The sequence below is a fragment of the Seriola lalandi genome, unplaced genomic scaffold, assembly GCF_002814215.2.
Source record: "Seriola lalandi dorsalis isolate HSWRI2012SDOR001 ecotype SW California unplaced genomic scaffold, Sedor1 jcf7180002054574, whole genome shotgun sequence".
In the NCBI taxonomy this organism is placed as follows: domain Eukaryota; kingdom Metazoa; phylum Chordata; class Actinopteri; order Carangiformes; family Carangidae; genus Seriola; species Seriola lalandi.
In genome coordinates, this window is record NW_019525127.1 from 1,044,937 (window position 1) to 1,060,292 (window position 15,356).

Consider the following 15,356-nt stretch of genomic DNA (forward strand, 5'->3'; position numbering starts at 1 on the left):
AGACTTTTGCTTATTCATACCGTTAAACTCAGGCATAATTTTACCATCATTTGTTAAGTTTTTTTGTTTGTCAACAACCTTAGTTAGTTAGTATACAGTGGCATAGAAGATGAAGGAATTACAAGAAAAAACAGTAATGAACATGGGTAAATGATAATAAAAACAGGGTTCAAAGCATTGTTGATGGCTTTCTGGTTTTCTGACTTAAATCGGATGGTACATTCATACTAAATGTCCAATTTTGAAGTCATCAGTAGCTTGGTCGCTACATTATTATGTATTATACATTATTTCCGACTGCACGGGAAGGCAGCATTCCTTTAAAGGGCCAGAAGCGATGTTGTTTACTTTCGCCTCACTCTTTCTAACGCCCTCTGCTGTATATGAAATAGTGGGGGGTTTTCACAATATCTTGACATTTTATACACGAAACAATCAATCAGTTATGTAAGAAAATATCAGATGGATACAATAAAAATACCTTCTGTGTGTGTGAGACACAAAAACATCTGAGTTGATATTGTACTCAAGTGGTGTACATTTATGACAAATTAGTGCTTAATCTAATTATGTAAACCTGTAAACTTGGGGCTTTTGGGCCCCTGGGCAGATTCCTGCTTTGCCCAGTTGGTAATATGGCAGCTATGGAGTTATTTATCACAGTAGTGAACAGTTTATTACGGCATATGTATTACACAAAACCAAATACAAACAAATTAATCTTTTCTATGGGCACTTTAATTCCATTTGGCATTACAAAGATAAACAAGACAATGGAAAACAAATAATTTAACAGGATTGTGTAGAAAATGAATGACCAAATTCAGGATACCCAATGAAAACTGTGTGCTTAAAGACAAAGTATTTTTACCAAGGCTTTCAAATGGTAGCACAGTGCAATTTTACAACATACACCTCAACTGTTGAACTACATATTGCATCAGGACAGACAAATTGTTTTACTAAAATACAACTTGCTAGTAGTTCTACAGATATTTCTGAAAGACATAAGAGCACGTGGTAAGGAGTGATAGTGACCACAGTTCTGCAATCTGCGTTTGATGTTGTTGGATCAAACCTCTATGCTGCAGCTTGAATGAACCCTGATGTGTCCTACTGAGTGTATTTTCAGCTCTTTAGCTATTTCCTCAAATGCAGCAAGAAATTCTAAGATGTTTGCACATAATCAAAATGTCAAGAGGCTTCATACACACACTACACAGCAGAAGTCAGCACATCAAGCTGCTCATGTTTGGTACCTTGATTAATCACGACACACACACATTCACACTTGTCTTGCACACACAAACACTATGTGTTTTTGCAAAACCAGTGAAGTAGAAATTGTCACCATATTATTAGTTAATTTAAAGTGATGACAATTACACTGACTATTAATTTTCACACATAGATAGAAGTATTGTAATTGAAACAGTGCCTCCATTCAAAGTTTCTTCTGGTGATGTTGGTAAGTGTCCACTTGAAACATATCTATATATTGTGCACAGTAGCTTTTCAGGTGTGTATTAGTAAAAACAGCATGCACAGAGATGCCTAATCATGCTTGAAAATACCCTGCTACCTACAGTAGGTGGAAGATCTGTCTTTTATATTGAGCAGGCAAAAGGTGAAGAGCATTAAACAGGAAGCTGCAGTAACCGAAACTATAAATAGAATTCACATTCATTTCCAGGTGACTCGGGTAACTTCTTTACTTTAATGTCAATTTCATTTAACACAGTGCCCAACCAGTACTTTTTTAAGAACAAGTGCAATAGCATTATATTCCAGTTTTCCTGCCATGTCACAACAAATCAAAAGATCTAACATATGTACAATACTAAAGTTTAATTTTTTTCAAATCAGCGCAGTTAAGATGGAATGTGAACAAGGTTATGGGTGACTCCTCAAAGCACCAGTCAGCAGCAGCCGTCTGCGAATATCTCAGATCCTTTTTGCTTCATTCACACCACTAAAAAAAAATTTTCTCTCGGTTGTTTTCTTCAGCGTCATGGGGTGAAGCAGAACGCCACACGTGGGGAACAGTCAAACAGATGGCACAACAACAGCACGATTCAAAGATGAACGGGTGAGTGGATGAGGGCGAAAAATCTGCCAGTCGCTCCATACTAAGATGTGGATGTGTGTTTATGTGCACGGTACAGTTTGTGCGTTGAGGGAGAGAGGAGCTACTGCAGGTAGCGGTAGACTTTGAAGCAGTGGTTGCCGGAATCGGCGACCACAACGTGTCCGTCAGAGGTGAGAGCCAGTCCCTGCGGGCCGTACAGCGGGTCTGCTGATGTGTTGATGTAAGAGAGGAACGAACCGCTGCCATCAAACACCTGAGAGAGAGAAATGTCATTACTTCTTTCTTTAGATTTGTATTCAGGATAAAACCAGGAGATGCTTCATTTGCAGTTTATAAAATGCCCTGACATGTTCAATAAAGTCATGTATAGTTTTAAATGTGACAAGGAGGTGTTTACTTATAATTATGATTGTGAATCAATATTTCTTTTAAAAGAACTGTTAAATCTATAGATTAGAGGGAGATTAGAGGTGATGTTGGCAAAATCAAGTCAATTAAACATACTGGGTTTCTCACACAAAATATTAATTTGCATTTGTTATAATCCGTTGAAGAATAATGTTATGATCAGTTTATAGTTCAAACTGAAACTAATAGGTATACTGTATCAGAACAACAACGTTTACATTGTCTGATGTGTAGTAAAGGAAATGAGAAAAGAGTCACAATTTGTTTCTGTTTTCTAAATCTTCTTTCTACTAGAAACACAGTATATGAACCTTATTTATGACTTCATAAATAAGGATGATTCACAATGACCGGAGCGGTCGTTTGATCTGAAGGAAGAGGACTCCAATGTGTGATCAGCTTTTTTTTGCACAAGTGAAAATGAAGTATTACAGATGCATGGGCCACAGGATAGCATGGCTCTCGGTTAAGAAAAAAATCTAAATTAGGTCTGCAAAGTGCAGAAATCCAAACAACTGTGAATGCAGCAGGGGACAAAAATTATATTTCCTGTAGACTTGTGGGAGTGAAATGTTTTGTACTGACCTGTATCCTACTGTTGCCCCAATCTGCTACTATGATGTTACCATTAACATCCACTGCCACTCCTGTGGGCGCGTTGAACTGGCCGTTGCCTTCACCGTTAGACCCAAACTTCAGCAAGAATTCTCCCTCTGTGTTGAACACCTACATTTTCAAATAAAAATAAAGAAAAAAAACAATCTAAATTTTGTTTTTGGCAAAGTAGTAAACAAAACACGGTAACACTTTAACCACAGAATAGTTTTATTAATAAGAATTAGATTATTAGAGGATACAAAAGAGACAATTTCTAGCACTAAAAATGTACTAATAGTCACTTCCAGTGCTCTGAAACTGTACTCACCTTGACTGAGTGATTGTGGAAATCTGTCACGATGATTTCATTGTTGTTGTTGACAGCAGCAAAATGAGGGCCTGCATCACAGAATCAGTAAAAAAAAAAAAAAAAAAAAAAAGGTCTCAGAAACAAGCCATTTCACCAATTCTGATTTTACATGTCATGAAACGGTTCAGTTCAGCCAACTATTGCAGAGCAGATGTTTTCAGTCAACATGCAGATTTTTAGAAGTAGCCAATGTATTTATGAGAAATAAAAAACATAAATGCACTGGCAGACACAACAATGAAGACTGATGAGAGAAAATCTAGTTACTCATACCATGTTCAGTTGTACCACATGCTACAACAAAAACACTTCAATTGTAATGACCTGTATAACGGTTTGCTTCGTCTGTCCTAAGCTTTTATTGATATCAGTAAAAAAAAAGAAAAAAAAAAGTGTTGTTTTCATCGGAAACAACACTGAAAAACAAAGTTGTTTTTGCTTTGTTCATGTCTTCTCTATAAATTCTACAAAAACTCAGGAGTCAAAGGATGAGCGGATCTTGATGGTTCCTGCTTTGGCACACAATACGCCTTCATTCCACATGCAGGTGTGAGCTGGTCGGAGAAAGACTGTAGGGGGCAGTGCACGTATTACCATTTAGTGTACCTGCAAACTGCCTGTCACCGTTGCCTCGGTTACCGAACTTGGTGACCAGCTTGCCGTTGAGCTGAAAGATGAAGACGCAGCAGGCCTTGTTGTCCACCACGATGATGTGGCCGTTCCTGTCAACTGACACGCCTTTAGGACCCATCAGCTTCCCTGAGCCAATCTTGTTCTGCAGAAGCAAAAGATTTGACATTTGTGTTGCACCGCAGCTTTTCAATCATATACTGCATGACTGGGAACTTAGACATACATTAGTATTAGTACAGTATATGTATATTATCCCCATTTTTTAATTTAAGTGTTAGCCTAGCATTATGCTCACGGGATTTTGGTCCCCATTTTTATAAATTACCATAAAAAAACTTGCCTTTAGTCTCTTTAACAAGTTTTATTTTGTCTTATATGTGATTTACAGTTAACAAAGAGAAAAATAAAACATCCCATGAATACACTGTAGACACAGTTTCGGTGATTAAGAGACACTCAGAGCCCCAGGCTCTCCTGAACGGAAAATGTCAGTATCTGACATTTTGCTAGCACAACTCTACTGCAACTCTAAGTAGGAAAAAAAAATCCATCATTAAAGCATAAGGTCACAATTATTTATATAGACTTTCAAAACTGTACTGGTTTCTGTAATTCAGGATAAAAAAACCACTGAGACGGACTGAAGAGGGAAGTGAAAATCCGCTCAAGTGTTTCTCTTCACACTCCAGAAATTAGCAAATGAAGTGTGGAAATTGCAAATGGCTTGCAGATTTTCAGCGCTTGTTTTTCTGTTTGAATCACTGAAACATGAATGTACAGGCAGTGTTTTAGGGACAGTGCAAAATGTACTACTAGTATTTTTGGTGGCTAACCTGCCGGGTAATATCTCTGCTTGCACAGAAAATAAACATACTGCAACATAGCAATGCACAGTTAACCTCAAGCCTAGTTGTTTTTGACTGTATATCAGTTTTTTTACTACACCGCTACAACCCACTGATAGTTGAAGTATCTTGACTCACCTTAAACTTGCCCTCACTCGAAAAGATGCTGACCCATTTGTTGTCATAGTCGGCAATGATGATGTCACCATTTGGGTGGACGGCCACACCGGTCGGCCGCTGCAGCTGACCCGGAGTCCTGCCCCGGATCCCAAAACGACTTTTGAACTGGCCATCGTTGGAGAAAACCTGTGTAAGACATGAGATGTTAAATGATGCGCACTTTTACCAAGTCAGTACACAGTATCGTGACATATACTGAGATGGCAAAGTGCACAGGCAGCATTGTTCAAGGTAACTGAACACTGATAAGTAATAGTGCTACAGCACTGACTTCTCACTGCAGCCCTGAACAGCATCTTCAGCACAGGAAGTTCTTTTTACCTGGACACACTGGTTGTTGCTGTCTGCGATCAGCACCTTTCCCAGAGCGGAGGCAGCCACTCCCTGCAGGTTAGTGAACTCCCCTTTGTTTCTTCCTTTTGTGCCTAGAAGGCATAAACAGTTTTTCATTAGTAGCTGATATTTGAAAAATATTTTCTTTCTTTCTTTCAATGCTATATAGACAACAAGGGCTGCAACTAATGATCATTTTGTTTATCAATTAGTGTGCCAATTATTTTCTCAATAAATTGATTGTTTGGTCTATAAAATGCCAGACTCCAAGGTGATGTCTTTAAATGTCTTGTTTTTTTCTGACCAACAGTGTAAAACCCAAAGATATTCAGTTTACAGTGATATAATAAATAATACATTTCCACATTTGAAAACCTGTAACCACCAACCATTTGATACTTGCTTGAAAAAAACAAAACAAAAAAAAAAAACTGTTAATCAATTAGTAAAACACCAAAATAGTAAAACTGATCAATCAATCATTGCTGCTCTACAGAGAACATATAAAGAAAGAAAAATGCCCAGTGAACAAGTCGATACAGCTGTGTGTTGTATCTGCTCTGCAGAAACGGCTCCCTCACCGATTCTGAAGATGAGGTCGTCCTCGATGGGGTTCTCTTTCCTCCTCCCTGTGCTGTACATGCTGGCCGGCCTCTTGATGGCCTTCTGCTTGATGTGCCCACTGCCTGGAGACTTCAGCCTCTTCTTCATGCCGTCCGAAGTTGGCGACACATCTATAGACTTGGTGGCCCTGATCTTAAAGGGGCTTCCTTTGATATGTTGGTCATATAAACGCAGTGATAAATTAAAAGCCCCCTCTTTAGGGGCTGTGAACAGGTACTCATAAGTGCCATTCTTGTTGTCCAGTATCTCTCCTTCACCTTTGCTGCCATCAGGTGAGGAGATTTCAGCCGTTATGACTGCGTTCCCCATCTTGCACAGTTCTCCATCTTTGTCCTTAGTGGTTATGGTGATGGAGGTGGGTACGCCCACCACACAGTGCCGTAACGCTTCACCAGTGGCCACAGACTCGGAGGCCACCGCGTTAGTCGTTACAATAGTGCCCAGGTTATGGATGGACTTCTTTAGTCCGTCTGTCTCCACGAGGAAGTCCAGCTGGTCGTTCTCTCCGGGCTGCAGAGGAAGCTCCTGGCTGGCCAGCTCAATGAGACGCTCGCTCATCTGCTTCTTCACCAGCAGCACCTCGGCCTCGGTGCCGTGGCTCAGAGCCTGCTCCGTGAAGTTACAGCTGCTGTTGATGCCCTCCTGGCCCTGCAGCAGGGTGTCCAGCTGGGCTTGGAGCACCTATCACAGACAAACACCAGGGGGCAGCAGGGTTAGACAGACCAGTGGTTGCTACTTTTAAGGCTTGTGACCCCTTAAAAAAAAAAAAAATTAGTGTCTTCTTGCACCACCTTGTCACAGTTGCTGTGAGCAGGTCAAACAAAGAATGGTTTTCCTGTCTCATAGTTATTCATCCAAGTCTGACTATATCGTATAGACAACAAGAGGTACAGGTACGCAGGATCTTTCTTATTCTCTAATTCATTTCTTCACCGTGATCTCTTGTGGGGCCCCAGTTCTCAGGTTGGAACCGACGCTACAGGCCGTGAAGCCCGCACATAAAACCCAAGCAGCTCCACTGCTTTGTAGGAGGGAAAGTGAAAAGGATTCTGCGTGAAAACATGAAATATAAAAAGGACAGACCATGACTTGTCTGCATGAAGGGAGTGAGATCTTATCTCAGTAATTACATGTTGGCAAAAAATAGTGTATTGTTGTTAATCTTCATATGCAAATGAACAAAAAGTCCCGACTCTCAGATACACACGGCTGCAGCTTTACTGCAGCGACTGCGCATGAAAACAGATGAGTATCTGTTAATGTGGCTATGTCATCCTGTGGTGCCACGCAGAGATCTGTCTGTGAAATTACTTTTACACTTACTGACATAACCAGCACAACGGCCTGCAGAAACAATCTGCAGTAGTTAATGCTGGAAAGTCAAACACATTATAGTTAAATCTCATCTCATTAAACTGTTAACATTTGCTTAAACATGTCATCTGGCCCCTGCTGGGCGTTTTTGGTTTCATTCTCCTCAGTGTTACACTCCACTTCTTTCAACAACAACAACAAAATATATCATTAAAAAAAGTTTATGTGCCACCCCCTAGCTTTTAAATGTGACATGAACAACATGAAGATTATACGGGTCATGCAGCAACATATAGAGGTTTGTATCTGACTACCAGCTTCATAAGAACAGCTTCATATCTATGAGAACAGGTACTGCTCTGTCTTCAGAGGCGATGACCGAATACATGGCTCTAAAATGACTTTTTCTATTTAATGTATGGAATAACAAGAGTTATAGGTCATTGAATAATGATCTGTTAACCATTAACTAATCACATGAACTAATAGTGACGATGATTTCTTACATAGGAATTCAAGATAGAGAGTTATACATCTGTTATGCATTACTCAAGCATCTGTTTAGTAATCTTGTCAATAAATTTAGCCAATAATAAACTCACACAAGTCACACTTAACTCATGAAATCTGTCTGTATGTTATTCTACATGTGTTATTGAAAAGAGGTTCTTTGTTGTTAATAATCTTTGAGCTGACTTTTCACCATTTCTCTTCAGAAGTGGGACATCACCACGCACATCATCAAAGCACCAAGACAGACTCACCCGCATCTGGCCATCACACTCCTCCTCTTCTCCAACAAGAGAGGCCATTAATCCATCTATCTCAGACTGCAGTCAAACGCTTCATCCAAACATCCCTTCACTATCTCTTTTCTCTTCACATAAATTCACACGCCGAGACTCTGAGAACGAAGATGCTGTCCATACATACTGTGAGAATGGAGATCGAGCTGCCAGTGTAAGAGGATAAAGTGGTAGCAGCATGAAGAGCAAAGCTGCACTGTATTACCTCATTGCACATGACACACCCAAATCAACTCCCAGTGTACACACTGTGCACTGGCTCCATCTAGCTACAGCAACAACACGGCTGCAAGTCACTTATGTGACTTTCCCCAGGGCTCCAGTGTTTTGACTGCACACCAGCCAGTGAATTGTAAATCATTAGCAACCCATGTGACGGAGCTCCCAGGCTCCCAGCCTCTTAACCAGACTGGGTGATTGGTTGTCCAGACTGGGGTGGTGCACCAGCTCCATTGACCCCCCTCTGTCCAGCCTGTTAATCGCCTAACAGACCAGCTGAGCCCCTGACACATATATCAGCAAAACAAAAAGCCTGATGAGTAGCCTGTGACAGGTTAAATTCAATTTACCACAATAGATTAAAACAAGGCCAGTGTCTTGCATCAATGTTAATGTTACACCACTTGTTTCTTTCTCCATAATTCCCTTATGTAATCTATTCCAAAACATCTTGACAAGAACAAATCAGAGCTGCTAGTTAATGCAGCAGCTTTAAGAGGTAGATAACTGCAAAGTGCTTAACGCTGATTAAAAAAACTCAAACAACGCTTACCATGATTGTGAACGCAGCCAGATAGGACACAAGTGTAAACCAAACACTCAAGCGTAACACTGAAACTACACTCTGCATGTGTCAGCTAATTCACTGAGAGTACTTTGCTTCAGACTTCACCTTCTGCTTCAGGCCATAGTTGACCTCCAGCTCCATGAGCAAAACACTCTTTCGGACATTGAGGGTCTTCTGCAGTTCATCGAAGGTGGTGTGGATGTCATCCTCAATGGAGCTCTTCTGATTGGTCAGCTGCTGCAGGATCTCTGACAGTGTCTGCAGGGCTGAGTCGATCTCTGGTAACCTAGGAGCAACAGAGGGAGGGCATGAATGACGAGGAATGTTTCTTATAGTTAGTCAACCATCACATGACTGAACAGGCACAAAACAGAGGATTGTGTTTGCTTCACTTATTCCATCATGGCAGTTCCTTAGGAGCAATATGCATAAAGTCTGTAGTGCAGTATAATGACTTCTACATAATGCTGCTGCTGTACCTCTTCTTGACGGCGTCTAGCTGGTCCTGTAATGAGGCCTTGTGTTGTTCCACTACGTCTTTAAGAGGCACAGTTGGATGTTCTCCATGTTCGCCGCTTGTACACTCCTGACACATGGCCGTCTCACATGGAGGACAGTAAAACTCCATGACCTAGGAAACGGGAAAAAGTAAAGATTAAACTTTAATATGGGGTTGAGTTTCATTCCAAACCGTTGAAGCCACATTAGCGGCATTGCTAATGCAGAGCTGGTCAGCCCCCCCACTGTGGTTCAGCCTGAAATATCTTGGACAGACTTCTATGAAGCTTTGTAAAGACATTCGTGGTTTTCCAGAAAATGAAGCAGAATGACTTTAATGAGTCCCTGACTTCACCTCCAACTCCACCATGAGTCTTTATATTGTTGATTTTGAATGAAACCTACATTTTTTCGTTCAGAGTGAAATGTTTCCACACCAAGAAGAAGGATTGATATGCTATACAGACATTCATGTTCGCTTTGGGATGAACTGTAACTGAATTTCAATTTGCTCAATAGACTAATGACACTCTCATTAGCCTCAGGTGTACTATTGTTTTTACTACTAATTACCAGATGTTAGCATGCTAACATGGTAAACTAAGATGATTTACATGGTAAATATACTTAATAAGCAGTATATTACACGTTTAGCAAGTACACTGACATTAGCATTTAGCTCAAAGCTCTGCTCTGTGCGGGTGCAGTCTGACCACGAACAATTAAAAGAATCATCAATATCTGACCCAGTGGCCATGACATCTACACTACAAGTCTTTATCAGATCTGTGAGACAGTGATTATTCATTGTTAATGCTGCACATTAGTATTTATCATTAATCATTAGTCTTATTAACTGCCCTATATCATTGTCTTTTTATTACTTTTATTGGTATTATTATTATTATACATCTTTATGTGGAACCTGCATCATGCTATGTTCCCTTACTGCTCTCTCTTTCATTCTCTCTCCCTCCCTACACACCTCTATCTCTCTCTCTCTCTCTCTCTCCCTCAGCCCAACTGGTTGAGGCAGGCTGCCGCCCACCATGAGTCGGGCTGTGTTCAAGGTTTGTTCCTGTCAAAAAGATGTTTTTCCTTGCCACCGCCACCAACTGCTTTATAAATAATATTATAAAGAGAACGGTCTAGACCCACTCAATAAGAGAGGTGCCCCGGAGACAACTTCTGTTATGATTCTGCACAATATAAATAGAATTGAATTGAATAGTGAATGCCATGGTAAAATAATCTCTCATCTCCATTCAAAAAAAGATACATAATATAACTTCTTCTCTAAATCTAAAAAAAAAAAGTAAAATAGAAAAAAAAAGAGCGCACAACTGCTGGATGCCCAGCTGTGCTTACTTACAGGCTCAAACTACATAACTGACCTTCACAGTTGCCGTACTGCAGTTACTCTCAGTTTTCAGACAGGCGTAAACTTGAAAATATGTTTCATGTCATATTATTCGTCTTAAGCATCATTAGGATATTTTCCAGACAGTATGTTGTGTGTATGTGTTTGTGAGAAACAGGAAGAGGGAGGAAGCACAGGTACAGACTGAGGGTGTACGTGGCTCTTACGTTGCCTCCATGATTGGGGCATGAGAGCAGTTGGCCTGTCGCCACAGCGGTGATGTTGTTGAGAGCGGCGGCCTCCTGGCTGCAGCTGCCCGGCTCCCGCTGCAGCACGTCCATCAGGTTGGTAATGAAGAAGTTATTCTGCAATGCCGCCACACCCTTCTCCGGCAGGATCGAGGTCTGGCGGCACACGGGGCACGACAGTGTGAGGCTGTGGGCCGGGATGTAATTCTGCAGGCACCTGGAGGAGGAGAGCAGGGGGATATTGATGAGTGGGCGCATCCTGTACAAAGCTATATCAAAGGGAGTCTGGAGAAAGGGGTGGGTGGTGCAGTGTGTGTTGCATTGAGAAAGATGAAGGACTCAGCCATACTGAATACAGAGAGTGATGATATATAGTAGTACACATTAATGACTGTGACTATAGAAAGATTTTTCTTTAACCAGAAAGTTTTATTTCCTCTGTTTACACAATATAAATTGTCAGCATTCATTAACATTGTAATCTAATCTAATCTGGCCTTTCATGCCACCTAGTGGTTGAAATGTTTACAATTCAGAAGTGCTTTACAGTAGCACTGCAAACTGAGTCACCAGTTCATTATCCACACCTCTACAGTGCAATCGAACACAACAGCCCTGCCATAAACATATAAATCCCATCAGCATGGAGCTTATAATGACTTGTGAGGTCAAAGTTAGTTTGTTGTGTTGGGCTGGATTGGATTATATAATTTTAAGAGATGCTTTTAACGTGTATGTTTATGAAAGGATGTGGAAAAACATCAGAAACACCTTTCAATTTAGTGCGACACCACCACCAAACTGGTTATTATAACATTTAATCAAGATTTAAGATTGAAGAGGTTTCAATTTCAAAGTTTGAGAAACGAGTTAAAATGGTAGAGGTTAAGTCATTGTGCAACTTCCTGGTCACAATCCGGCCTTTTGAGATTATGATGATGAAGATGATGAATATAATTGTGCAATTAAAGTTTTGGACAGGAAGTTGATGAGAAAAATTAGCTAACGTCCATTAAAGTCTTAATAAATGGGTTCCTAAGATGCTCAATGTCCAGGAAACAGCCTTTAAAAAAGGATCAGTGATGTAATCATGAATTATCTGGTTCTTGTCCTTGAGTTTTACAGTAATTTAATTCAGTCATTGTTTGTGTCGTGTGCTGTTCTGTATGGATTTCATTGTTGAAGTATGTGAATCTTAAAAGCATCGCAAACTAGCTTATAAGTATATAGGCTGGCATTGGATCATGCTACATACTTGTTACTGTACAATTCAACATTAACTAAAAATAAGCCTCATACACCTATTGCAGGGCTACTGAATTTGACTGCACTAGATTGTACATGTGCACTTGATAAATTAGAAACCCAGTGTAAAGCAACATTACGTCACTGACAAGTGTGGTCGTTCTTCCGACCACACCCAGCATCATGTTGGATGTGGTTAGAAATAGATCCGGGTAAAGGAGGTTTTCAGCATGTGTACAAGTCAGTGAGATAAGGCCTTTCTGCCACTGAGGATTTAGTGTTATATTACATGTTAAACATTCAGTCAGCTGCTCTGGGTTCTCTTTTACAATCACATTAAGGTGAATTATAGAGCTAGGGAAACTGCAATAGCAGATAAGAGAAATCAAATCCCAGAACAGGAAGAGACGCACAATGCTTTAACATAATTTCAACCATAACTTGCAATAATTGTGATGTAATCAGATCCAAAGAATAAAAATGTTTATTAGCAGTAAATATTTAAATACTCACCACAGACATTTATGTGCAAAATAAATACACAGTAATAGAAAACAGATGTATTGTTAACTAGAGTGACAGATAGAGGATGGCACCAACACACCAAGGTCAACAGCAGAGATGCAGAACCATCTCTTGTGAAACTATGCTCAAATTTACAAAAACAACATTGATTTAAAACTTGCTGTTGTGCAAAATCCCTTTCTCTCACAAAACATACAAATCAGACATTTTAATTTGAAACCTTGCAGGTTGCAGATCATGTCCAATGTATACACTTTACAAAAGGATAAAAACATGACATAGAACAGCGCGATAGCTCCACTCACCTCTCACAGAAGGTGTGCAGGCAGGGCAGTACTTTGGGGTTTTCGTAGCGGTCCAGACATATGCTGCAGATCAAGAACTGCTTGTCAATCTGGCGGACCACGGGGCTAGGAATAGTGGAGCCTTCACTGGCCATCCTAAAACTCTGACATAGGAGTCCCGCTTCCTCTTACCCTGCACCCTGCAGAGTGACACACAGGGAGGACAAGACCAGTGAGGACAAGATATATGATCGAACACACAGTGATGACCTCATGGAAGTGAGTGGAAACCTGTGGGAAGTAAGGATCAAAGTTTGAAATCGAAGGCCAAATAGCTTCTTCCTTCCATCCCCTCACTGAGACAGGAAATGCCAAACACACAAAAACAGACACACCAATCAGCGCCTGTGGCTACATGCTTTAACACCAACTCACACTGAACACTGAAGTATTAAGATTAGAAACAGTGACTGCAAACATCCCATCAATCAGCGGGTCGACAAGACGCAACCAGCTGCTAGATCTATTTCCTGGTGGTCAGCGGGATAAACTTATTTACATGTAATTACATCTTCTAACCATTAAGTCTAGGAACATCTGAGGTCATGGTTTCAACATTAGATGTTTAGTAAAGTGCAAACTAATCTTCCTGATTATGAAAAAATATCAGTTACAAACTTCTAGCTCTATTTCTCAAAAAAAATATTGAGCAGTTGACAAAATAATCTCTTTAGTAGCTGTTCTGGAGCTTCTGATCAAATCAACCAATCTTCCTCAGGAAATGGAGTTTGATTATTGACACTGAAATGTAGATGTTCAAATTTCCTTTAAGGACTTTGAGCTTGTGTGGGCTTAAAAAATGAGGTTATAAGTGTAAAGTTCATCCTCCTTCTCTCTTCTCATCATTTCCTAAACATGAGCTGGTATTTGTCTGTTAATTACTGGGATATTTGCATAAAAGGCCAAAGCAATTTGGTTTGAATTATAAGGGAAATGGAGGAAGTGTTAGATGCTGCAGTTGTTAAGTACCTGCCTGTAATATTCAAGTTTTTGGCAGCAGGCAAGTGAAAAACTGCTCATAAAAAGGGAACCAGTGAACCTTATGATGAATATTTTGTCAAATCAATAAAAAGAAAATAAAAAAAAATGATATTTTGGGAGGAACCTTTTTGCGTGTGACTCTTTAAAGCAAAAATAATGTCTACTTGCAACCTCTCGTGACTGGTTGTGTTTGTCCAACAATTCAACCAAGGACATGCCAACAGGGCAAAGCGGGAAACTGACCCCCAGGGGCACCAACAGCTCCACACTTACACGTCAGTTTGAATTTGTTAATAATGTTGTAATGTTGATGAGTGATGATACCTGAACGATTAAATGGATCAGGTATCAGCCAGATGTGACAGACACACAATGAATACAGTTTCATTGTTGTTCATTTGATCATGATGTGAACACTACACAGTCTCTGACCTCATGTTACCTCTCATAAAAAATGTATTTCATTGAGGAATATCGATTTGAAATTCAGGAAGAAGAGGGAACCGCTGCTGCATCGGTGCTTGATATCGGCCCAAACACTGAGCTGATGGATCAGACTTTCAGAATTGCAGAAAGTCTAAATATGTGCATCCCAAGCTGTTAGAGGTAAAACCATACCACATGATTTTTTATTTATTTTTTTTCTTATTTCTTATCATGCTTCTCATCTTGTGACCACCAGGTCTGGAGCCCCATGTCGGGAACCAGCGCAGTAGAAGTTAGTAAATAGAGCAGGACTTGTATATGAGCTGCAGTAGTTGCTGGGTGATTGTCATAAAAGGCACTTTAAGAGATAAATATTTGATTATAAAGTGAAAGCAAAGCACTCGGCAACACCGAACACTGAAACTACCAAAATAAAAGACTTTGCCTTCATAACACAAACACAATATTTACACCCACTCTTCATAATTCTTGACGAGCGTAACATGCTCTTCAGTTTTAACCGAAACATCTTATCACGGCACAATTTTATCCCTGAAACATTATCTGGCAGCTAACTTAGCCACAGAAAGTGTGTCAGTGCTTTTATTGTCTCTTCACATTCGAGACGGGCACAGAAACAGGCCACCTCTGCTGCTGAGAGGACACCCTCAGGGACTGTGCTTCTTTCTACGGTGCATGCTCTCCTTCTCATCCTCTCTCGTCTATTTTCATTTCATCTCTCT

General features: G+C 40.3%; 1 protein-coding gene across 5 annotated transcripts in view; it reads right to left on the reverse strand.

The window, feature by feature from the left end:
- Positions 1 to 720: 720 nt before the first annotated feature.
- The window catches only part of trim2a (tripartite motif containing 2a), a 30,483-nt gene continuing 15,847 nt past the window's right edge, over positions 721 to 15,356 (reverse strand). For 4 of the 5 annotated variants that reach the window (XM_023417461.2, XM_023417460.2, XM_023417463.2 and 1 more), the window contains exons 2-12: positions 13,168 to 13,346; positions 11,072 to 11,309; positions 9,466 to 9,617; positions 9,092 to 9,272; positions 6,037 to 6,760; positions 5,444 to 5,547; positions 5,081 to 5,248; positions 4,059 to 4,239; positions 3,423 to 3,493; positions 3,083 to 3,223; positions 721 to 2,342 (exon numbers count right to left, since the gene is read on the reverse strand). In XM_023417461.2, the coding sequence (XP_023273229.1) occupies positions 2,190 to 2,342; positions 3,083 to 3,223; positions 3,423 to 3,493; positions 4,059 to 4,239; positions 5,081 to 5,248; positions 5,444 to 5,547; positions 6,037 to 6,760; positions 9,092 to 9,272; positions 9,466 to 9,617; positions 11,072 to 11,309; positions 13,168 to 13,301 (2,247 nt within the window). In that variant the 5' untranslated portion in view covers positions 13,302 to 13,346 and the 3' untranslated portion in view covers positions 721 to 2,189. The remainder of the gene's footprint in view (positions 2,343 to 3,082; positions 3,224 to 3,422; positions 3,494 to 4,058; positions 4,240 to 5,080; positions 5,249 to 5,443; positions 5,548 to 6,036; positions 6,761 to 9,091; positions 9,273 to 9,465; positions 9,618 to 11,071; positions 11,310 to 13,167; positions 13,347 to 15,356) is intronic. The other variant, XM_023417464.2, reaches the window with a different exon arrangement.